Raw genomic sequence first — 26,728 nt, forward strand, 5'->3', positions numbered from 1 at the left:
AAAATGGCAACAACCAGAAAGCAACACTACTTTGGAATACCAGACTATAAAGAAAAGAATCAGGAAGAAGGCGGGGCTTAGCAGTGAGAAGATGGAGTTTCAGGCTACTCCTGAAATTCCTCTATACCGAAGGATTTTTGGACGGGTTCTTTGAACCCTAGCTGTCCCGGAGACGACAGTGAAGGTGGGGAGAGACCCAGGACCTCAGAGACACCCGCAAGTCTCTGGGGGGGGGTATTAACTCCTCGTGCCAATTCCTTTTTGGATTAGCTGCGTGCTAACTGAAACTGCAGGTTGCCCCTAAGAATGGTAGAAGTGATGTCATCTGGTAAGCTGATTTTATTATCCAAGAGAGACTGTTCGCGTTAAAAAATTAAGCTAACTGAAACCAAAGAACAGGAAGATTTAGCGGCGAATTGGCTTTTTCTAATGGATTTATGACTGGTGGTTACTTTACTTCTTAAATGCTTCAAGAAACTCCTCGACATCCTCCCCCCTCTGAATCTCCCTAAGTGGATCATAAAATTTATCTTCTACTAATTAGCCCATCACGATTCGACATTTTTATTACTTTATTACTTGGTTTTGTTTACAATTAGATAAGATTGACAGCCTGTAAGAGACTAAGAAAAGTGTTTGGAAGTCTGTGGAAAAAAAAAAGAGAGCTTGTAATTTTTAACTGCGACACATCATGGCGTCCCTATATACCTCTAAGATTTCATTTCAGATTCTTTTTTCCGCGTGTAGAGGACTTTTTGATTCTTATCAAAGGCTGGAAAGAAAATTGGATCAACTGATTTTAAAATATGAAGTTAAAACTGAGATCGTTGAATGTTTAAATGTTCCTGAAACACAAATGGAAAATGTGAGAAATGGTGTCTGGTCTATCTCAGAGGAAGAAAGGAGCGGGGGAGCTATAAAGAAGACTCATTTAAAGAGACAGAGTGCAGGAGGAATGGAAAATCCACCCTTGAGAATTAAAGTTAATTTGGAAAATTTTATAAACCCAGGACAACATTATTATTTCATCACTGACATTTAGAGTCCAAAGGTGCCAAAATATCTTTGTCTGGATTTGCTTATGAAAACATTTGGTAAATTTATCCAACGAATGGCTATTGGACTGAGGAAATCTCGCTGTTGGAGGGACACAGGCTGACAGATGGGAGAATACAACTTAAAATTAGCTAAATCGGATTACTTCAATTTGTAATAGATATAGCTGAATAATGACTGATATGGATAGCAATATATATAATTTGGAACTGGCTGATAGATTGATGAATACAATTGAAAACTAGTTAAACCTAATTGCTTTTTCTTGTAACAGATATAGCTGAATAATAATTGATATTGATAATAATGTATATAATGTGGAGTTGATATGATAACTAACAATTGGATATGAGAAAACATCTTTAGATCATACATAAAGAGTATTAACTACAATAATTATCACTATTAAAAAACTAAATAAAATACATACAATCAAATGTTAATCAATACTGGGAAAATGTTATGATATATGATATAATTAAATATTATGGATGTTCAGCTAAAATAGGATATGAGGATTTGATGATAATAGAGGATTTTACAAATAAGTAAATGAATTGTCAGCATGTGTTATGGATTAATTCTTTAGCATAGCTAAGGATGAAGGATGTTTAAATAACCATAGGTAATTAAAACTGGAGGTATAATGATGTTGATATGGTAAATATTCGAGTTAAGATATTTGAATTAATATGAATTAACGGAAGAGAAGCACCAAAGCATGTTGTAACCAGTTGATATACTTCTTTTTTTTTCATAATAGACACCTGTGTTTTGTTTTGTTTTCCTGCCTTGTCTCTTGTCGTTTTTGTCTTTTTTTGTATTATTTACTATTTTTTTTTTTTATTTGTCCTTTTTTCTTTTTTCTTTTTTTTTTGATTTTTTTTCCTTTCCCACCGGTGTGGGCAGGTATTGTTCAAGATTATTACTCCTACCAATATTTCTAAATAATAATTACAGTTAAATGAAAATGGATATATAATAATGCTTGAGTTAATATGAGTTATGTTGGTTGACTGTGGAGGAGATGTACCAAAACTTATCTGTAATTGATTGATACATTTTCTACAGATGTAAAGAAAGATGCTGTACCCGTTTTAAACTAAAATTAAAAAAACATTTATTAAAAAAAAAAAAAAGAATCAGGAAATAGAATAAGCTATTTCATTGCATTTTTTTTTCATTTTGATCCTTAACTACAAAAAAAGTCAAATAATCTCCCTGATCATGTTGTGCCTCTATATGGGTATTAATTAGATTGGAACTGATCGTTGCTGAAATATGTATCACAAACCTACCTAATGGCAGGATAAAAATAAATGACTCTTTAATTCAGCTTAACCCTAGACTGTCAGAATATTCATGAACCAGCAGAGACATGGTAAGAAGGTCAACCAATGAATAGGCATAGTAACAGGTCAGCCAATGGGGCTTGTTTGGAAAACAGAAGCTTGAGTTTGGAGTCTGGGCATGGCTTAACTGCAGCTCTGAGTGCTGTACAAAAGGAAACAGAAACTAATCTAGTCTGGACTTGTCTGTTCTGAACTGAAACAATCTCTCCTCTCTACTGGAAGAATCTGCTGTTGGTATTGTACATTTATTCATCTGTTATTATGTATATAAAGAAGTTAATGAATCTTTAGTTATCTGTGTGTGCTTCCTGGATTTGATTTTTGCAACGAACTCTGACATAGACATGTCCATGTAGTTTTCTTGGCAGCAATTTGGAAGTATTTTGCCATTATTTTATCCCATGACTGTTTTTGTTCTCATTTTACCAGATATAGCCTTGTGATTTCCTGGTGGTCTCCCATTCACTTTATGCTAGATTTTTGTTTAATTTTTTCAAGGTAGTTCAAATATAGAATATTTATTCCTATATTCACAGCAACACCCAGGTACCAGACAAGTTTCAAAGTTAATTTTTATGCCGCATAATTATTAAGTAACAGATGCTAAATGTTGCATTTCCCCCCATGTTTTTCTCCTTATTCTTGTTTTCTTCTGATCCCTTCATACTCCCCAGGATCTTAAAAAATAAAGTTTTATGTTTTGAGGCTATAAAAAATCTCTTTAAGCTCTGGCTATGACACTAGGATCCTAGCAATGTTACTGCCAAGCACCTATTTAAATGGGACAGAAGGGGAAAATATTAAATATGCAGGAATCAACTTATTAGGCATTTTATATATAATGTATGATGTTTTATTCTGGCATTCGGCAATTTGGATATGTTGCATTTGGTATCTCTTCAAAGACAAAACTTGGCTTTATCTGTGTCTCAAACATATACTGCAGTATATTTTCAGTCCTCTCTCCTTCTTAATATGGCAAGAAATTTGCAGATAATATAACACCGATTTAATGGGTTTCTGCATAACAAATATACTGAAATGATCCCAGGCTAGACATGGAGTGGCAGAGGTGATTTCAAATTAGGAATACTCTACAGCCACAAAATTGCTTTCTTGGTTCATTACAGTCTTCATACACATCTTAGGGCCTTAAGGGCTTAGACATCTTCTTCCAACATCATTATTTCAGCTCTATTCATAACAAAATCATTTTCCGACATATCTAGATGAAGGGATTATTTATCTAGTGAAGATTAGATATCCTCCAATTGGTGTTTTTTTTTAAAGAAAGAAAGAAAGAAAAGCTTCTCTTCTTGCAAGCGACATAAGTGCAGAAGATCAAAAGTCTCTTTTTCTTACCCTTCTGCCTTGTGTGTTATAGGCTATCCTGACAGCAAGATGTTGATGAGATTAAAATTTATATAGCTGGCCCTTTTTAAAATTGCCATGCAATTTAAGGAAAGAGCAGAACAGGGATGTGCCAAGCCATTCCGTAACGTTAGTCGAAGATACATTTCTGTCTCTACTATAACAAACTCTTCTCACCTCGCTATCTTATATATGCAAGTTATTCTTCCATAATGGAAGCTACGATTTGTAGAACGGGGAGCAATTATGAATTGCCTGCTGGCATGTTGGTTAATATATGATAACCATTAGTGTGTGAAGACTCAGCCAAATGAAATTTCTCAGGTTATGAACAGCCTCGAGGGGAGGATGAGTTGCAAGGGAGCCCCCTGAAATTATTTATCATCTTGCACTTAAACAAGGCAGAAATTAAGGAAAATACTCCCTGCTGAAGAGGGTAACACAAAAATTGCTGACATAGATCTGAGACAATAAATAGGAACAATCATTTTCGGTGTGATGGGGAATTAGCAAGCAAACTACAAGGAACAGCCTGGTTGCTCCTGACTTTTGTCACTCTGACAAGCAAAGGCATAAACAGTCTCCTAGCTGGAACTCATTATTATTAATTCCAGAGATCAAAGTTTCCCTGGCCTGCTTGATCCCATAGAATGAGATAATTGCAATGTTGCTAGATTAAAAACAGATGATAATTTACCAAGCAGCAATATGATAGGAGATACATAGGAGGGTAACTGTACATATATAGCAGCTGCCCCTATTTCAATAGAGAAGCTAGCATTTCTTTATGTTCTGTGGCTCCTGATCCAAGTCTAAATGCTTGGTGAACTTACCTTTATCCGACATAAGAACATGACAGCCTAGTGTGCATATAATTATATGGTTAGTGCTGCTAGGTAATTGATTATCTAGTGTTATGTATCCCGAGCATGGATTGCTCCACAGCTGAATTGAATCTCACACATCTGGAGAGCACTCAAGTTGGGGATAGCTGATTTATGTACATCAGTGTACATCTCATGCCAACATGGACATTTACAGGTATCAGTCACATGTCTTGAATAGCATGGTTCCAATTTCTACCACTCTTGACCATTACAATATGACCCTCCATTATGTAGCTCACAAGTACCTCAATTCAACTAACATAATTCAGCACCATCACCCAATGGACAGTTCCCCAAATTATGTGTGGATTTCAGTTTAGACTACTCCTTGCAGGCACCAATCTGCAAATGGAAAAGTTCAATGCAATGAAAGATATAGGCATTTGTTGTCTCCCTTCCTATACAAAATAACAGTTACCAAGTCTAAAAAAACTAATGTCTCATTATTATGCTTACTAACCTGAGTTGGACCTCAATGATCTTCCAGGATTGTAGGAAAGCTCCATGATGGCATTTTCAGTACTATTATTCCATACAACTATCTCACCATCAGAACTGCCTGATTCAAATCATAAAAATAAATGCATTACCAAAAATAGCATGCAAAAATGAATCAAATGTGAGGATTGAGAAGTGCTGAATGCTTCATGTTTTGGTGTGTAGAAAGATTATGCTCAAGGTTGTTAGAATGGCTGCAGTTTTCTATAAGAAATGGTACAGAGGGTTGCATATAACACACTTACCCTAGTTGCTGAAAACTCATTTACTGGGTTCAGGCAATCTAATGAACCCTAAACTGACCTTACAATTGGGTTCATACAACTAAACACAAGAAAACTAACAATATTATAAATAGCCAAAGTTAATATGTTGTGGAATGCAGGATCTACATCTTTACCAATCAAGTTAAGAATGCATATGTCCATATTGGCTTTCCCATTAAACTTAACCATTAACCATGGTTAATGACTTAACCATTAAACCATGATCTATGCATTGCTTCATGCAGTCTTATTACTGCATCTAATTTTTGTTCTAGTTTTTTTTGTTTTCCTTATAAGTCTCTCTCTCTCTCTCTCTCTCTCTCTCCCTCCCTCCCTCCCTCCCTCCCCCTCCCTCTCCCTCTATCTCCCTCCCTCTTCTCTCTTTCTCTCCCTTTCTGTCTCACACACATATCTTATTTAGGATCCCATGACATGTACTTATCTGTTTCTCCAGAATGCATTCTGTTTGCAAAATAACCAAACAATGCAATGCAAAAAATTAAATTGATGCAAAGGTTAATAAGAAAACATTTCATAAATTTCTATTTAAATACAAATCAGATGAACAGGTGAATAAAAAAAGACTTAAGTTAACTTAAGTGGTCCCTGACATCTTCCTTTGTCCCAGCAATTCAGGTTTAAGTTTGCATGTAGTGGCATCAAACCATTGATGGATGGGATCCAGCAGTAAAAAAATAGATCCTGATTCTCAATTTTGTTTTGTCAAATCCACGCTGGTGTGAAAAGAACCCATGACAAGTGAAAGTCCACTCTGCAACCTTGTACAAAGTCTTTGCATTAGAATAGGGTAATTGTGGATCCTGCAAAAGAAAACTGAGCCAGTAGCAGAAAGCCAATATGGACAATGACGACTTTATCAACATGTAAAAGATGTAAGTTACTCCCTCCCTCTTCCCCCATAACCTACATCAGGTTTTTTGTGTAGGTAAAGATTATGCTGTTGTTAATTATGGGTAATTAATTTGATTAAACATTTGAACAAGTTTGTGCTGTGATATTAGATTACCCCAGAGACTCCTCAGAACTTTCAAGTAATTATATATATATATATATATATATATATATATATATATATATATATATATATATATATATATATATATCAGCCCACTTGTTAACTAGTGTTCATTGCATATTACATCTGTCTAGTGGACTTTTCATTTGCTTCCAAAGCTTACCAGGGGCAGTTCAAAATGCTAAGCCTCATACATCTTGATAAGTTGACTTTAGTAGGAGTCCTCTTGCAATCAGAACCTACCCATCATATCCACAGCTGTTGAGTCAAGTGGGATTGATACCCAGAGATGCCATGGTTCAGTAGTGGAGTTTATCCAAAAGCCACTGTCTAGAATTTAAATTGGCTCCTTCTTTTGTTTTTCCTTCTGAAAGTTAATGCCTTATTGCTTGCTTATGGCTGCTTCATTTTTAATCCTTATTTAATTTAACTTGCTACGGACATTTTAATTAGTGCTATCCTAGTAAACCATAGGGAATTCTTGAAGATGTTGACAGGATACAAAATGACTATTGAAATAAATAAAGTAAAGTAAAATAACCATCCAATATTAAAGTGCTGTTAATTCAACTTCATAATAACTGTCAAGAATCAAACTCAGATGGAAGCAACAGGAACAAATAACAGTCTCAACAGTCTTGTGGTGACCATGGGGGAAAATCAAGTAAGACCTAATAGCTCAGTTCACACAATATTTTTGTCAAAAGAAATAGAGCCATAGAGCTACAGAGTCAGAAGAATCCTCTGCTTATTTAATGAAATCAATCCTAAGTGTATCCGGACCACATTTGGGAGTAATCCTATAAAAATGTACTGAAGAATATTTTAACTGATGTTAATTAATACTAATAAGGGGAGTCTATAGGGATTCTCAGTCATCCAGGTCATGGTTATCCCAAAGGTGCTTTTTCAGGAGGCAACTGGACTTTTTTGTTTTTCCTTTGAAGATGTTTCACATCTCATCCAAGAAGCGTCTTCAGCTCTGACAGGATAATGGGGAATGGGAGGATTTAAGGTCATTGAATCACTTCGAGGTTTATCTCTATCCTCAGGTCTATTGGATTGGAGTCTCCTGGTTCCTGTAGTCTGCAATTTTTTCTCTGAAAATGCATTCCTCCCACACCTTTCAAAGGGTTTTCATCCCAAATTTTAAAGCTAAAAGTCTGTAGAGATTCTCACTCATCCAAGTCATGGTTGTCCCAAAGATGCTTTATTCAGGGGACAATTGGACTATCTCATTTTTTCTTTGAAGACGTTTCGCTTCTTCTCCAAGAAGCTTCTAAACCTCCAAGTACTTCAATGACCCTCTAAAAGGATGCAAATGACCAGCTGTCTGCAAGGAATATAAATCCTTCCATTCCCCACTATCCTGTCAGAGCTGAAGAAGCTTCTTGGAGGAAAAGCTAAATACCTTCAAAGAAAAAAAACAAGGAAAACATGGGGCTGCCCTTGAAGAGTGTTCGAAGACTTCAGTTAGTCCAGAATGCAGCCATGCGAGCGATTGTGGGTGCAGCTAGGCACACCCACGTCATACCTATCCTCCGTGAGCTGCACTGGCTACCCATTAGTCTCCCAATCCGCTTCAAGGTGCTGGTCGCTACCTATAAAGCCCTACATGGCATCGGACCTGGGTACCTGAGAGACCGCCTCCTGCTGATTACCTCCCTCAGACTGATAAGATCTCACAGGTTAGGTCTCCTCCGGATTCCATCTGCTGGCCAATGTCGGCTGGCGACTCCCCGGGGGAGAGCCTTCTCTGTTGCAGCTCCAGCCCTCTGGAATGACCTCCCCGTGGAGATCCGGATCCTTACTACCCTCCTGGCCTTCCGCAAAGCCACCAAGTCCTGGCTGCTCCAGCAGGCCGGGGGGCTTGTGAAACATCCAGCCCCACAGAAATTGTGAATGTTGCGTCTTTTTTAAAGTGTTGTCCTGTCTATTTATCCCCTTTCCCTTGTCTGTTGTGAGCCGCCCGGAGTCCTCCGGGAGTGGGCGGCATACAAGACAAATAAAATGAAATGAATGAAATGAAATGAAGGAAGTCCAGTTGCCTCCTGAAAAAGCACCCTTGGGACTGATAAGAGGAGTTGAATGGGAAGAGCTGAGACTCTGGTGCAGAACATACATCTCTGGTGGATAGATAACTAAGATTTAAAAATTTATGATTTTATATAATAATATCCATTCTCATGTTTCTTAAGACTCATTTCTCTTACTTTTCTTAGTGCAGGAGCATCTAGAAAGAAATTTCACAGTCCCCAGATTTCTCTGTTAGAAGTTGAAGAGCATAATAGAAAAAAAGGGAAGGTTCAGACCCATAATTGTCTTATTGATTTCATTTCTTCCTTCTATGTTTCAGAAGCGATTAAATTCTACAAAATATAATATATAACTTAGATCAGACAGCAGATCTAGTTCTGCACTGAAGCACCATTAGTTCAATCATTAAGTATTTCTCTACCTGTGACAAGAGTCTGCGGAGGTAAAAATGCTGCAGATAAAATGTCATCCTTATGCTGAGCTCCTCCTTTCCATTCCGAAGGCTGAACCAGATACTGAGTCAAATTATTTAGGCGGAAAACTGTGATCACCCTAAAGATACAAAGAAGCACAAATGAAACCAATGAATTGACCTTCTTGTTCCCCAACTTTTTACCTCTTGGCTAAGGAATAATAAATATAGAATAAATATACATCATACATCTATCTGACAGTATGCAGAGGAGACAAAAATGGTGGTAGAAGGGAAGATTTTCCATGGGCAAGCATCAGTCCTAGGAACCAAGTTTGAATGGTGAATTTGCTTATGCCAGTTACCAGCTCTCTTCTAACCTAACTTCTTTTGATACTGTGGGTTATTATAAGGAAAGATGCTGAGGATTCAACAGTCCCCTTTAATAATCTCTCTGTCCCTCTCTCTCTGTTTGTCTGTCTGTCTGTCTGTCTGTCTTTGTCTCTGTCTGTCTGTCTCTGTCTCTGTCTGTCTCTGTCTCTCTCTCTGTCTCTCTCTCTGTCTCTCTCTCTGTCTCTCTGTCTCTCTCTCTCTCTCTCTCTCTCTCTCTCTCTCTCTCTCTCTCAGAATAGGAACAGGAAAATAATATTCTGAGATGTACCTTCTCTGCTAACTTGGTGACTGTGCTACTAAAGAATATAAAGACTTCTTTGGGTTGTGTCTTTTCATCCTTCTTGGGTTCTTTCTCTCTCTCTCCCTCCCTCCCCCCCCTCTCTCTCTGTTTGTGTGTGTGTATGTGCATGGATATGGATATATAGATATATTTGATATATCAGGATGCAAATCCATAACCCAAGGAAGACTTTATATTCTTCAGCAACACAGGCACTAAGTTAGCAGACAAGGTACACCTCAGAATATTATTTCCCTATTCAGATGTTACATCTTTCCTATCCTGCACTACAGAGTAGAGAGTTAGTCTCTGACAGAAAGCCACTTGAAGAGACTAAAAGCATTTGAAATGTGGGTTTACAGGCAGCTGTTTGTATAAACTGGGTTGACAAAATCAGAAATGAGGAGGTGATAAGGTGCCTGGGTAAGCAAAGGGAAATCATCAAAGCCATTAAAAAGTGAAAGTTAGAATATTTTGGACATATGATGCTACACCTGGAAAATATGGCATCTTTCACTTAATCTTCCAGGAAAAGAATGAAGGTAAATGAGGTCTAGGCAGAGGAAGAACATCATGGCTTCCAAATCTAAGGGACTGATTTGGACAAAACTCAGCAGCACTTTTTCGTGCGGCTTTGATAAAAATAAGATCACCAACATGATCGTCAACATCCGATGATGGATATGGCACAAGAAGAAGATTCATCCCCTTGGATTTTCTCTTCTACTGTCTCCATAGTTGCAAACCATTCCATCCATTATTGTTACAAATTATTTTCAGCTGATATATGAATGAAATGCTACACTTTTGGAATTGAATTCATAATCAAAAAGCAGTCTGATCTGCAAGAAATGATAATGTTTTATTAACAGATACCCTTGCAACATTAAATTTGATGTTTTCATGTTTTAATTTTCTGCTCTCTTCTGCACTTTTGTTGCAGAAATTGTATGTTGCAAACCTCATTCTATATTTCTAAAAAAAAAATCTATTGTTCAGTTACATTTCTTACTGCCAAATCATAATGGAAAATCTGTCTCTAGTGCACCATGCATTGTTTCTAACCATAATAGTTGATGACAAAGATAATTGCTGCCCTAACCAATTCACAGCTTTGTTAAAATCTGCTATAAAATTGATTAACTTAAAGGAAAAAGAAAATGCTTTATTTGAAAATAATAATACGGAAAATGTGGGGTCCTTAAAAAAACCCAATACTTTGGATATATTCCTGAAAAAAATGGTACAGTTTGTTGCTGAGGAATCAAATGATTGTATTTACCCTTCAACTCCATTGTATATATATTTTAGGCAACAGAGAAAAGGAGAGAATGAATTATCTTTGAATTAAAACTCATCTAGGCTCAATTCACAGAACATCCTAAATTATTACATAGTGTATCTGGGTTTGTCTTGGAAACTCAGCTATTGGGGTTTCCAAACAATGGTTTATGACTTAAATTGCTATATAAATCCAGCCACTTGTGGCATATTTTATAAACCAAGGTTTATCATACCAGATTTAAACCTGAGGTTAAAGAATTAGCTTTATTATTGTTATAAAAGCAATACATTCTGTTGTAGCAGCTCAAAGGCTAACAAATAACAGTCTTTATTTTCAGTGTTATAAAATACTATATAAAAAGAAAATGTTTAGGTCTTATACTCCCCCCTAAAAAATAAGTTGAAATGATATGAAAATTTAGAAGTGAATGAGAAAATTGTGTGACTGAATTTTTGACAGCTTGCATCAACAATATGTGGGAATTAATTCTTACATCATCACTAAGATGCATGATAAGAGCAAATCTGACCATTGCAAAACAAAGGACCAGTGGGAGCTGGCCATCCTGGTCAAATCTGGCCAGCTGAGGGAACCAGCATTGTCTGAAGACATTTCTGTGGTCATGTGGCCAGCATAACATATGCTGAGGTGCATGGAACATGTTACTTTCCCACCAAAGTGGTACCTATTTATCTATTTGCATTTAAATGCTTTTGAACTGCTAGGTTGGCAGGAGGTGGGGTAAATAATAGGAGCTCATCCCATTGTTCTGCACTCAGGGCTCAAACCTGGGCTGTCATCTTTCTAGTTAATAAGAGCAGATTCTTTAACCGCTGAGCAATCGTGCCCCATCCTCTTTTTATGTTCAGGGTTTATTCTTGAATTGAAACAAGTACAACCATTTTTTTTGCTTATGACTTCCTAATTTTCTTTAGTAAATGTTAGTTTTCATAAGTGCTTGTCTTTCTTATGAACTTGCCCGAGTAATGCTAGTCCTGCCTGTTACCAGAAGATTCCAGAATGCTCCAGAACTTGGTCTGTACCTGGCTATGTATTATTCACAGAACTTTGAATATAAAGCCACATTCTGCATAGATGCTGACCATTTCCCAGGTTCAGTAGCAGAGTTCATACTAGTCAAGTAACCACAGTAGCTTCTGTGACTTGGTCATTAAGTGAAGCAGTTGCTAACTGAAAATCATGTAACCTTGACTGTGCTTACCATTTCACTCCAACTTTCCTTTGCTTTACAGTGTCATACCCTAATCCTAACCCATCAAAAGGATATGGCCCCAAACAATCAGAGAAACTTAAAAAGAGTGAAGATTTCCAGAACTTGATCCACAGGGAAGCCAAGAAAAAGAGCAAATTTTATAGCCCCTTATCTCTCTTCCCTTTTTGGACTGCTCACCCTGGCTCTGGGATAATGAGCAAGAACAGTGCTGATGTTTGTATTTACATTATTGGAGAGGAAGGGATTACAAGAGAGTAAACAGACACACAATGGGGAATACAGATTGAAAGGAATGTACTTGTGCTGCTATTTGCCTAGAGCATTTCTGCTGTGAGCAAAACTAAAGTACAGGTGAAACTCAAAAAATTAGAATATTGTGCAAACGTTCATTTATTTCAGTAATGCAACTTAAAAGGTGAAACTAATATATGAGATAAGACTCATTACATGCAAAGCAAGATAGTTCAAGCTGTGATTTGTCATAATTGTGATGATTATGGCGTACAGCTCATGAAAACCCCAAATCCGCCATCTCAGAAAATTAGAATATTACATGAAATCAATAAAACAAGGATTGTACATAGAACAATATCCGACCTCTGAAAAGTATAAGCAGAGATCAAACAATGCAGAAGAGCTGAAGGCTGCTATTGAAGCATCCTGGTCTTTCATAACACCTCAGCAGTGCCACAGGCTGATAGCTTCCATGCCACGCCGCATTGAGGCAGTAATTGCTGCAAAAGGGGCCCAAACCAAGTACATATGCTTATTTTTTTCAGAGGCCAATATTGTTCTATGTACAATCCTTGTTTTATTGATTGCATGTAATATTCTAATTTTCTGAGATGGTGGATTTGGGGTTTTCATGAGCTGTATGCCATAATCATCACAATTATGACAAATCACAGCTTGAACTATCTTGCTTTGCATGTAATGAGTCTTATCTCATATATTAGTTTCACCTTTTAAGTTGCATTACTGAAATAAATGAACTTTTGCATGATATTCTAATTTTTCGAGTTTCACCTGTATTTAGTGTGAAACTGATTATGGTCTTGTCAGACAGCAGAAACAGCTGGCCATAACACTCCAATCATCTAATTAAGGTCACAGAGCTGAACTTATTAACTTGCAGTCAGCACTTTCTAGAAGGTGCTTCAGAGAAAAGCAGCTCAGGAAGAGATGGCTTGTTCAGGCAATCTGCCCATTCTTGTGATGAGGTAGATGAATTACATATTTGGGTTTCAATTTCTTCAGTTTGCTTACAGGGAAACATGGGGCAGGCATTCAGAACAGGTTTTCTGTTGCATACCTAGAATCCCTGGCTGATACACTTTAGATGGATGCAACAGATTTTATCTCAGTTTCAAGAAACAGAAAGAGATTAATAAACTGTGTTATTTTCTATACCTTAAAGCCTACATTTTGAAAGGCACACTTTGAATCTTCAAAGTTATATCTGAGAAGTTTATCCTGAAATAAGGCAATGACAGACCACATCCAGGAGTTGGATTCTACCAGTTCGGACAGCTTCGGAAAAATTGGTAGCTCTGACGATCAGCTGGGAGCAAAGTGGTTCGCTCTGACAATCAGCTGGGCCCGCTGCACTATACTGACCTATATCTTCTCAGCTGATTCACGCAGTAGAGTAGATTTCCGCGCCTCAGCTGCATTACTCCCTAGCAGTAACACAGAAGGTAAGGATTCTTAAAACTCTGAATGCTGCAGGGTGTGTGTGATTGCACGAAGTGTGCGATCACTGAACTGATTGTTAAACAGGCAGGATCCCAACACTGACCACGCCCAAATTGCCACCAAGAAAACTACATGGATGTGCCCATGATGTCACCAGAACTGAATTCAATTTGAGGGAGATAAATTGGCCTTCATCACCACTAGTTTTTTTTTTCTGTACTGTATTCTGCAGTTGAGTCAGTTCAATGTGTAGTACTTTCCATGCTCTCTATAACCCAAATCTACATTTCCCCCCATTCTTTCTTTGGTTATGCCAGAATCAAATGAAGAATAGGAGTTTTTGTAGAAAAAGAACACCATCTGTTTTATGAGACTGCTGAGAAAATAGAGATTTTCAAACATAGACTGAGATGCCTTAATCCTGTCTAATCTACAGTTTATAAACACATAACACTTATCCCTGGCTGAAGCAGGCTTTGTACAGCATGCAGTACAGACACATTTATTCTGCTTAAATGTATTTACATTGATTTTCTATTTCCTTTGCCAATAACATTTGTTCAGTAGAAAAGCTAAAAAGCTGCTGAGTGCAGATCAGCCAAACTCAAACTTTAGAGAAAGAGACTCAGATTTGGTTATAACAATTACTATCTTGTTAAGACTCTTTTAAAGCACAAATACGATGCCACTGATTTACAGACTGCAAGTTTCTAAGCCCATTAAAAGCGGATGTGCAATTTATTATTGCTTTTCATGGTGAAGAGCATCTTTATAGGGCGAGGATGTCAGTTTAATTATCAACATGAGGACTGATGTTAAAAGACCTTTGAGATCTCTAGGAGGACATTTTTGTAAATTACCAGACCGAAAGGCATCAGGTCACTAACAAAGCAAATTTATTCCTGGAATGCATTGAGTTCTTGAAAGTTGCTAATGGTGTAGAATATCTTTCCCAAATTTAACACTCTAAACACTTCAAATTTCTAGGTTCTATCATGTCTCAAGACCTAAAATGGACACCTAACATCAAAAACGTCATCAAAAAAGCACAACAAAGAATGTTTTTTCTGCACCAACTCAGGAAGCTCAAAACTGCCCAAGGAGCTGCTGATACAATTCTACAGATTGAGATTATTATTGAGTCTGTCATCTGCACTTCTATAACTGTCTGGTTTGGTTCTGAAACCCAACAAGACAGACACAGACTTCAGAGGATGATTAGAACTGGGGGGAAAAAACAATTACTACCAACCTGCCTTTCATTGAGGACCTGTATACTGCATGAGTCAAAATGAGGACTGTGAAAATATTTACAGACCCCTCACATCCTGGACATAAATTATTTCAACTCCTACCCTCAAAATGATGCTATAGAGCACTGCACACCAAGACAACTAGACACAAGAATGGGTTTTTTTCCTGAACGCCATCACTCTGCTAAACAAACAATTCCCTCAACACTGTCAAACTGTTTACTAAGTCTGCATTACTGTTAATCTTCTCATCATTCCTATCACCCATCTCCTCCCACTTATGACTGTATAACTGTAACTTTGTTGCTTGTATGCTTATAATTTATATTGATTGTTTCCTAGTATGATTTGATTGCTTATTTGTACCCTATGACTATCATTAAGTGTTGTACCTTATGATTCATGATGAATGCATCCTTTCTTTTATGTACACTGAGAGCATATTCACCAAAGACAAATTCCTTGCGTGTCCAATCACACTTGGCCAATAAAGAATTCTATTCTATTCTATTCTATTCTAAAGATATGATGGACTGGACTTCTCTAAATTCCCAAGCCAGTGTTTCTCAGTATTGGTAACTTTGAGATGGGTGGGACTGCAACTCCCAGAATTCCCAAGACAGCAAGTCCACCCATCTTAAAATTTGCAAGGTTGATAAACAGCACCATAGGCAATGCAGTGAAAGACATATAGCCTGGGACCTCTGAGAGTTTTAGTCCCTTATATAGTGAGGATATCAGATTTAGAAAGATGGTTGTAGGCAATACTACATACTGTATATTGTGATTGTGCAAAGCCTTAATAATGATTTGTCACTAAGAACATTTTGTGATCCAAGTCTTCTGAACATATGCAGCCCATCCATGTGTCTATGTTCTGGATAAATGGGCAGATTATTGTGCAACTAAGTGGTGACTAATTATGTATCACACAGAAATGTCTTGTTTTATTGTTAAAATAAGTCTCCCCATTTTTGTTATCCATTGCATTCCTATTTTGTAGTCATTATTGTTTCAAGCTTTACATCTGTACCAATAGTGGAGAACATAAATAGTCAGAGAACAAATTCCATTCCCTTCTAGAACTGATGATGTTACCTAGGTGGGTAATGAAACCTCTGCGAGAAAACAACCAAGTTCAAAAAATACCAAGGACTTCACAGTTTACGTACAAGTGCCTTGCACTGTCAGTGTTCTTGGCGGCTGTTGGCGGCTCCTTGATAGCTGTTGCTTATTGACTTGGTAGTTTTCCCGATTATCTGGGTATTGATTGTAGGCAAGGAGGTGTTGTGGCCTATTAACTTTTTGATTGTCTGTTTTGAATGAAATGCATAGGTTGTTTATCTTATCTATCTTTATAGTATTCAAAAGAGACAATCAAAAGGCTAAAAGAACCCAGTATACTGTATAAACAGAAAGCAAACCCCACAACCTTCTTGCGCTGATGATGTTACCTAGTTGGGTAATGAAATGTCTGCAAGAGAACAACCATGCTTAGGGAACACCAAGGACTCACACTTTAGATCTGTGTTTCTCAACTTTGGCAACTTTTAGAGGTGTGGATTCCAATTGGTTGGAGAATTTGGGAAATGAAACCTTACACCCTAAACTTGCTAAGGTTGGAAATACTGATTTAGAGTAAGGAAAGTATTTATTTTCCTTGTCAGGATATGTTTCTGTTTTGACTTTCTTAATTGGAATTATTTCACTACTGTGCTGCTGTTTTATACATAACTTTATACAGCATCCAGAGAGATGGATTAATAAGACAAAAAAATGGGATGCTAAAGCTGGCTAAATAATTTCATTGGCTAAATTGAGATTACCATTAAAATACATTGAAGGTAGTTTTAATTTATCTGATAAGTTTACTGTATCACATCTTAGAAATCTTGAAAGTTTTATAGTTCAAGCAGTGGTGGGATTCAAATAATTTAACAACTGGTTCTCTACCCTAATGACCAGCTGTGTAGGTGGGGCTTGGTGGTCATATGACTGGGTGGGCATGGCCAACTCAACATCACTCATGTTGACGGGCACTTTACCTTAGCTGTTACAATGTAATAAGGGTTATCAGAGAGGCAGTTTCTATAAGCAGGGCAATACAGATTAGGCTAGAAACAACACCAGAATGTTTCCTTCCTACCTTCCTTACAGGATTAGCCTTGTAAAGTGGAAAAAAACCAAAATGAGATTTCTTCCAACAACCGGTTCTCTGAACTGCTTAGAAAGTTAACAACCGGTTCTCCCAAATAGGTGTTGCCTGGCTGAATCCCACCACTGGTTTCAAGAATATAAACGAGAGGATATATTTTTCTCATATATTGAGAGTATATATTATAACAATATATTGTTATTCATAGCTAAGTGGTTATATTTGATCCCAAATTATACAAAAATATGATTAGAATAGAACAACCCTAATTTGAAAATTAGGGGGAAGATGCTTTACTGGAATGGTTTGGCCAAACATGGGATCAATACTTTGAATCAGTTGATTTCTAATGGCTGTTTCAAAGACTTCAGGACATTGTGCTCTCCATATGATTTGCCTACAATATATATTTGACAATGCTTATAACTGAAACAGCACTAACTTAACATTATAGCCTGAAAATTTATTATCAGCGTTTGTTGCAGAAAAATCAAATCCAGAAAGCATACACAGGTAACTGATTCAGCTGGATTCATTAACTTCGTTATATACATAATAACAGATGAATAAATGTACAATACCAATAGTAGATTCTTTCAACGTAGTAGTAGTTACAAGCAAACACAGGCAGCAGTGCAGCAAAGAAGAGTTTTTAGTTCAGATCAGACAGAGTCCAGACTAGTTTTGTTTCTCAGCACAGACTGAGTTGGCTAAGCCACGCCCAAACTTCTTCCTCAAGTTTCTGTTTCCCAAAAAAACCCTCATTGACTGAGTCTATTACCATGCCTATTCATTGGCTGACCTTGTTACCATGTGTCTGCCAGTCATGAATATTCTGACATTTATGTTTAAGAATAAAATTACTGTATGAATAATATGCGTGTACTTTTGGGTCCTTCGTAAAATGTTTGAAGAATGTTGATGAGATACACAGATCGTGTAAAAGCAAAATTTGAACATTTTGGAGCAGCATTCTGTGTTATATCTCACTTGTATTAGTAAGTTGAAGGACCATTTGTTTTACATGGTTTGGATACTGGGCTGATAGTCGGCAGGCTCACGTTCGAGACCCGGTTGCTGTCAAGATAGATGAGCTCCAGTCTCATGCTCTAGCTCCTGCCAATCCAGCAGTTCAAAAGCAGGCAACCATGAGTAAAGAAATGGGTATCATTTAACAAGGACATGAAAGGAACCCCCAACTGGGTGTGTTGTCCCCCCCCACCCCACAGGCAATGGTGATGTCACTCTTCAATCTTTTCAACCTGGAAGAGTTTCAGCTCTTGACATGACTATAATACAAGGAGGAGGAAGTTTCCCTAACAACTGAAATATCTTTTCAGGTGGCATTGAGAGCTCTCTGTCGAAAGGAAGAATACCTTTGTTTATACGTCTGCAGATTCAAATTATTGTTTTCTCTTGTAAATTTTGAGAATTGTCTTGAGAAGGCACAGCTATATTCCCACATGCCGAACGATGGCATAGTTGGTTGGTTAATTCAATTTTGATTTCAGTGTATATGTTTTTGAGCCTATGAAATAAACAGCTCTTAACTCAAAGGAGGCTTATACCCTAAAATCAAATTACTTCATCCAAATCTCCAGATGTGCAGCCTAATTTTGCAATGATTATTATAGAGGAAGTACTTGTATGTGTTATTGCAACGTTCAAGTATATTGACAGAAGTGTTTCTAATTAAAGCCTAACATGATTTTTTTTTCTTTAGCATCTGCAAAGCTCGTGGGTGTAGAAGCTAAGGATTTATAAAAACAAGCAATACTCTGAGAGAGGGAAAAAGAGAGAAAGTAAACCAGAAAATTGCCATGTATTATTGCATGCACCCTATAATGATAGATAGATAGATAGATAGATAGATAGATAGATAGATAGATAGATAGATAGATAGATAGATAGATAGATAGATAGATGATAGATGATAGACAGAGAGAGAGAGAGAGAGAGAGAGAGAGAGAGAGAGAGAGAGAGAGAGAGAGAGAGAGAGAGATGATAGATAGATATAGCAAACTTGTTTTCATCTCATCTGTTTTTCTTCTCCACAGAAATCAACAAAGGCTATGGGACAAGTTATTATAGCTATCAGTGGCAACCTGCAGTAGAATAGAGAGTACAGAATGATATTTTAGGATATGGCATATGATTTGGACATATTCAGTACAGGTAGCCCTTGACTTCATGAGTTACAGTGGTACAGTGGTTAGAATGCAGTATTGCAGGCTACTTCTACTGGTTGCCTGCAATTTGACAATTCAAATCTCACCAAGCTCAAGATTAATTCGGCCTTCCATCCTTCCAAGGTTGGTAAAATGACAACCCGAATGGTTGGGGGCAATACGCTGACTCTGTAAACTGCTTAGAGAAGGCTGCAAAAGCACTATGAAGCAGTTTATAAGTCTAAGTGCTATTGCTATTGACTTTTGACCACAATTGGGATCAGAATTTACATTGTTAAGGCAGCTGTTACGTGAATTGCATCCAATTTTATGACCTTTTTTATTACACTTGTTGGGTGAATCACTGAAGTTTTTAAGTGAATTAGGATGTCATTCAGCAAATCTGGCTTAACCCATTGACTTTATCTACTGGAAGACAGTTGGGAAGATCACAGATGGTGGTCACATGACTGCAACTGCTGTAAATACCTGTTCATTGCCAAGTGTCCAGATTTTGACCACATGACTATGGGGTTGCTTCAATGGTTGAAAATGTGAAGACTTGGGATTGTAATCATAAATTTCTAAGAGATCACCAGGGGTCAGCCCTACTAAGTAGATCAGACCATGAAATCAACTTGATTGTAAGTCAATTTCTGTCAGTGTCATTGTAACTTTAAACAGTCACTAAACAAATGGTTGTTAATCAAGGACCAACTGTATCTTCTTTTGGGGTCCCCTATGCTCTGAGTCATCACGTTCTAATTCTCATCGAATAAATAATATTAGCAAGTAGGACGCAGGAAGTGGGTCTTCTCTGTCATGGCATCTGCTGTCTGAAACAACAGGATCTCTGAGATTTACATGTCCCCCACCCTCACCCTGTTTAAATTCAGCTTTAAAACGTCCTCCAAGACCTGGGTTAAAATGGTGAGTGACCGCGAGTTGTTTTTAAGTTATGTATTTGTTTTTGTTGATGTGCTTATGTGTTTAAAATAATAAAATATTTTTAAAAAATGGTGAGTGACCCTTTGGTCTATTATTAGATGATGCTTTTTCCCCCCCTCTGCATTTCATGCTCATGTTTTTGATGATGCATATTCTCCATTTTATTGTCTTATTTTGTAAGCTTCTCAGAGCTGTGATACCCTGGGTGGCCTAAAAATGTCGTAAATAGATAAATAAATCTCTATTACAGTACCTACGGAGAGATCTAAAATGTTCTGTATGTATACCAGAGGTGGTATTCAGTCAGTTCTCTCTGGTTTGGGTGAACTGGTAGCAGCAGCTCCGGGAGGCTCCACCCACCCTGAGGTAATGCACAGACACTGTGTATCTGCAGAAGGTGGTGTGCATGCACAGATGCGGCATGTGCATTCACATTTGTGAACCTGTAGGAAAGGTAAGTGAATCCCACTGTTAATGTATACCTGAGGGTAGCAGACAAACATGAGGATTATCTTAAATCAAACAACTTTATGTTATCATTTCCACCATGGCCTTGTGTAGAGTACAAAGAAAGTGACCTTGAAAGAAATTGGCAGGAATTATTTTCTATTTATTTAAAAGATTTATATGGCCACTCATCTTAAGCAATTCTTGGTTTCCAACATTATTATCCAGTAAAAGATGCTGAAACACTTTTTAATGTTTTTTTTTTAATTGACCTGTCTCAATAACAGTATTTTAACCTTCCTGCAGAGTCAGTTTCATGGTCTAGTCCAGGGGTGGTATTCAGCACATTCTGACCACTCCTGGAAAACCAGTAGTGGAAATTTTGAGTAGTTCAGAGAATCAGTAAATACCACCTCTGACTGGCCCTGCCCCAGTGGTGGGTTCCGGATCCCATTGCAACCAGTACAGTGCAACGGGGCCGGGCATCCACCACATGAACGCATGCAGCACGCCCGCATACAACCGCAGTGCGCGCATGCATACTTACCACCCGTGATGCTCCAGCTGCTCGGCAGACATCGCACAGGCGCCATACACTCCGTGCACATGCGAGGAAGCCCCAAACAGCTCAAATACAGGTAAGGAGCGTGGGCGGGCGGATGGGTCCTCCGGAGCACCATACCGGAACGGTAACGCCTGTACTGGGGAGTACCGGTCGTATCCCACCCCTGCCCTGTCCCCATCTAGTCTCTGCCTCCCAAGTCCCAGCTGACTCGGAAGAAATGGGGATTTTGCAATATCCCTCCCCTGCCACACCCGCCAAGCCACACCCACAGAACTGGTAGTAAAAAAAAATGCAATCCTGCCCCTGGTCTAGTCTACTTAGTAGGGCTAACACCTAGTAATCTCTAAGTGGTTTATGATTACAACCCCAAGAATTCACTAGAAATGTTGGAAGCTGTGACTCCATCATAACAGGAATGGAATCCATGGAATCACTTCTGCTCTGAGCAGCTTGAATGTTTAGCCTTAGCAAACAAAGGAGGGTGTTGTACATGAATTTTAAGTGGTCCTACAATACGCTTCAGCATAGGATTCAAATCATTGCATTTAAATAAAGAATATGTCTCTGCCTATGTGTGTACACAAACACACTCTTTTTCATCTCGCAAAAGGTTTTAAGAGATTGAAGGAAAAATGTAAACTCAAGAAATCCTTTCATAATGCATTCCTTTGTTTTGAAAGCCTAGCCTATCTTGAATACACTCTGGGGTATTATTGTTATTATTATTTGTTCTTGCAAAAACCTTGAGAAGAAACTTGCTGAACTTCCTGTTGAAAACTAAAGTGCTTTATTTGATCAAGACAGATGAGAGCTTCTTCTACTACGCTGTGCCAGTGAATGCATCTTTTCTTGATTTCCATTGTCAAGCAGCTCTTGAATTACTGGGGCAGATTGTTATCCCCCATTAATGGAAGCAAAAAGTGCACTAGTATAGTTTTCTACATTTACACCAACTTATATATCATTTCACAGTGCTTTATAGTCCTCTCTAACTGGTTTACAGAGTCAGCATATTGCCATCAACAATCTGGATCCCCATTTTACCCACCTCGAGAGGATGGTAGGCTGAGTCAATCTTGAGCCTGGTGAGATTCGAACTGCGAAATTGCAGGCAGTCAGCAGTCAGCAGAAGTAGCCTGCAATACTGCATTCTAACCACTGCACCACCATGGCTGTTTATAGGCTTATATTTACAGTTCCTTTTAAGTAGAATACTCTTCACAGTACCTGTCCCATCCTACGACCAATATAGTCCAGCTTAGCACCAAAATCTGAGAAATTTCAACTGTTTGGTCCCTTCCAGCATTGAGCTTATGGTGACAGTATCCATTAAAGTCCCAGACCTGAAAATTTGGAAAAAAATCAGGATATCTGATTTATATTATTTTTTAAAAAATAATAATACTGAAAAATAGCAATAAGTAATAATAGGATGGGGACTTTAATATTAAGTTTTAGATTTTCCATATTAAAAAAAATTCAGTGCACTTTACAATGTCTTATCAATATTATCAACCGTACAACATAAGCAGCTCTATGTTCAAACGTATATTACAAATCATATTTAACACTTTTTTAATTTGAAAATTTTAATTTACTTTAATCACCATAGGGTTATCATCCTCTAGCTTTTATTCCATAGGTAACATGGTAACAATTTTAATTTGTATTCTATGATTTATTGTTTTCAATAATGACAATAACAATTAAATTGGAAAATGGAAAAAATAGTACATCAAAACGATAGAGCAAAATGTTTCTTAGTAACTTCAGAAATAATGTTTAAAATCTTAAGGCTACATAATCCATGTGTTGGGGAGGAAAAACATGATTGATGGGGAACCAATGATATAAACCTTCTTAAACATTAAAGATCTTACAATTGCAGCTAATTTACTGTACAATATCAACTTAATATTATATTAACCCAGAAAAGCTTAAGTAAGGCACGTTTCCATCTACTGCTTTGTTAATCATTTGGACATTTTTTGGAAAATTCAAACTAATAAACCCATTCTTCATTCTTGATTACATCAGAAGACAAAGCCTGAAATGTTTAAGATGTCTATCTGTAGCATCAATCAGAAACTTGCCATAAATGTGAAATGTAGTATTTTTTCATCTGACTTGAGAGACATACTCATCTACTCACTGATTTTTGGCTCATGCAAATGAATTAAAATTACTCCTCCCTTTACAAACCTACTATCATGTCCAAAAGTGTTTTATCCTGCTCTGTGAGTATATTTATACAGCACAATTTTGCTCCTTCTTTTATGATTTCTTTTATTTCTTCCTTAGAATTCTCTCTTACTTCTCTACTTGTTAACCTGGAAATCTTGTTTGCTATGCATCTCTGAATTCACAATTCCTCTGGGCTTAAGTTCAACTCCTGCTATGTTTCTTTGCTGTTCCAAACATAGCACAGAAGCTAAATTTGGCAGAGAAAATTTGAAGGCAAATGTGCAGTTGCCAGGTACCAGTTACAGGTGTATATTATGGGAATAGAATTAAACCATTAATACTCTGTTTCCTCAAAAATAAGACCTACTTCAAAATAAGCCCTAGCCTGATTTTTAGCATGCTCCTAATATAATCTTACCCCAAAAATAAGCTATAGTTAAGATCATCAGTGGAGGAATGTGGCCAGAGGCAGTGAGGGCACAGGGGCGTACATTGTCTAGCAGCAGCTGCAGCCTGTGCAGTGCAAATGAGTTGATTATATGCCAAGCAGCAGACAGAGGCAGAGGTACAGGGAAAAAGGCAGGTGATCCCAATGCACCATGCAGGCTGCGGGAAAACCTAGAGATGCAAAGACAATCCTCCTGTGGCTGCCCTCTCACTCTGTCCCACTGACTCTCTGCCTGTTCCCTTGCAGCCACAAGCACGCAGAAGTGGGCCAGTGGCCATGCAGGGCCCTGCTGGATGGGGCTGCCAGAGTCACTACCATGAAGTGGGCAGGTGTCAGGGTGTGGATGGTGTAGCTACGGGGGCCCTGAAATAAGCCTGTGTGGGTAGAATGGGGCAGCTACACCCCTCCTGTCTCATGGTGGCAGCACTGGGGTGCTATGTGGCCTCCTGCCCCATTGCAGCTATGAGCAAGCAGAAGTTGTTTCCCTGTACATGTGAAAAAATAAGACATCCTCAAAAATAAGCCCAAGTGCTTATTTTGGAGCCCAAATATATATATAAGACCCAGTCCTATTTTCAGGGAAATATAGATAGTATCTAAGTCGTGATCTTAATGTCCAAAAGAATATGTTATCATTTATTATATATAAATAATGACTTTCATACTTGTCCCTGTAATGGGGGGAGGAAAGTAAGAAGGAAACAAGTATTCTATATGTAAAGGAGAGTATTTAAAATCTTTTAATCAGAGATAAGAAAAGCAGAGGCCCGAAGAGAGGTGCTATTATTTGTTATTTCTATGCCCAATGTCCCTAGGGGGTCAATAAAATAAAAATTTAAATAATGGAACTGAAGCTGCAGATGATGGGATTCATTCATTGTGCTAAATTATGAGTAGGCCAGTTCAATTGCGGAGTAGCAGACTATATGGATCTGTTTATTGTAGTTTGTATATTATGACTTGAAACACAACGTGAGTGAGCTCAATGAACTTTCACTTCTTCAAGAAATCATAAAGGTAAAGGCAAAAGTTCCCCTTGCACATATGTGCTAGTCATTCCCGACTCTTCAAGGTCCACTAATGAAATTTCTTATTGGTAGATGCTCAAACTACACCTCTGAAAATATGAAATGGTTCAGCCCATTTCATTTCGTCCCTTTTTAAAAAATACATATAGTGTGTACCTTGACTGCTCCATCTGTGCCCCCGGTAAAAAGCCGGGTCTCAGTCCCGTCAAGAGCCATAGTGCTGATCTCTGCATTGCCATGACAACCAGTAAACTCTTTGATTTTCTGCCCAGTGTCAATCAACCAGAAGATAACTGTAGATCCAGTATCTGAGCTGATTACCTGAAGAAGAGGAGAGAAAAGTCACTCAACTTAAAACCTTGCTGACATGCTCAGCTTCCAAACACCTATATTATAATAAACTAATACATATGCCGCCTCCTATCAATTTGAAATGCAAATCAGTGCTGATTTTCTCACCTTTCTTCCAAATCATAAAGTTTGTAGGTTGATTTTGATCCTATGCTAAATACCTTTCCTCACAGCAAGCTTTATTTAACTGATGAGTAATGATGTAGTTATCATTCAACAGAGAAAAGATATGACTTATTCTTATGGCAGATACTATTTTAATCCAGACAGGGACAATGAATCTTTTAGCAATGAAAATTGCAATCTTTTCCAAACAAAATAAAATAAATCTAAGGTTGCAGTAGACAAAGAGGAAAAAGCTTTGTAATCTACAGATAATAAATACCAGCCTTCCTTATGTCAGCAAACTGCTCCATATATAAAGCATTAAGGGAATGTCTCTGAATGCATTAGCTTGCAACATTAGTATTATGCATTTATTTTTAACACCATATTGGCGTTTATTTTTACTGTACATTGAAGGAAGGGCCATTTGGATAAATCATGACATATGACACTCGCCTCCTTTAAAAAAAAAACCTTGGTAAAATGTGTGTTGTGATTTCAGAATGCAACCCCATTTTTTTTAATAAGTCACCCAGCCATTCTCATGTCTACCAATAGATTTTGTTTAATATTTATGAAAGATGTACATGCAGGTAAAACCTACTAGTTATGCTCTTAGTAAAATATAATTCTCTCTTGCCTATTATAATTTTGTGTGCATGGTTTTTTTTTCCGCACTGCCCAATCACTTTCCTGGGGAAGCCAGACCAATTAGATTAGTGCTCTTCATTTGTGTTCCTCAGCATACTCATTCCAAATCTGCATATAATTTATATTCATTATGTTTGCTAGCCATTGCTCTGGCTTCCATAGTTACATTCTGTGAATATATCCAATCCCCTTTGAAAATAATCCAAGTTCAAGAAGTATGTCAAGAAAATGACATACCTAGTCAATGTTAGCTAATCTTAAAAAAGCTGAGCAGGCTTAGACCTGGTTAGTAATTGAATAGGAGTGTCAGGACTGTCATCCTGTTACGCTATGCACTGCCTGATGCCAGTCTGCCATACTTGATGGGAAGGGGAGTTGTGGGGTGGGAAAAGGGGAGCGGTAGGATGAGAGAATCAAAACTAAGCATCAGAGCATCTGGTGAGAGCTGTCAGCCGTTCCATGCAGTGGAATGAAGAACTATGCAGCTCACGAAAACAGGGAATGTTACCCAAACAATATGTTACCACCTAATTGGACTCTCACTGACAACGGGGGGAGGGGGGGAGGAGTCAGGAACAAGAGAAAAGTTAACCATGTGCTTTGGGCACAAAAACCTCAGATCC

The 26,728-nt window shown here is 37.8% G+C and overlaps 1 protein-coding gene across 1 annotated transcript in view; it reads right to left on the reverse strand.

Annotated features, from left to right (window-relative positions):
• The window catches only part of WDR49 (WD repeat domain 49), a 127,837-nt gene that overhangs the window by 39,793 nt on the left and 61,316 nt on the right, over nt 1–26,728 (reverse strand). The window contains 4 exon segments of the mRNA XM_032224895.1: nt 5,127–5,225; nt 8,925–9,055; nt 22,566–22,681; nt 25,155–25,319. Coding sequence (XP_032080786.1) covers nt 5,127–5,225; nt 8,925–9,055; nt 22,566–22,681; nt 25,155–25,319 — 511 coding nt within the window.

This window comes from Thamnophis elegans, chromosome 10 (genome assembly GCF_009769535.1).
Source record: "Thamnophis elegans isolate rThaEle1 chromosome 10, rThaEle1.pri, whole genome shotgun sequence".
In the NCBI taxonomy this organism is placed as follows: domain Eukaryota; kingdom Metazoa; phylum Chordata; class Lepidosauria; order Squamata; family Colubridae; genus Thamnophis; species Thamnophis elegans.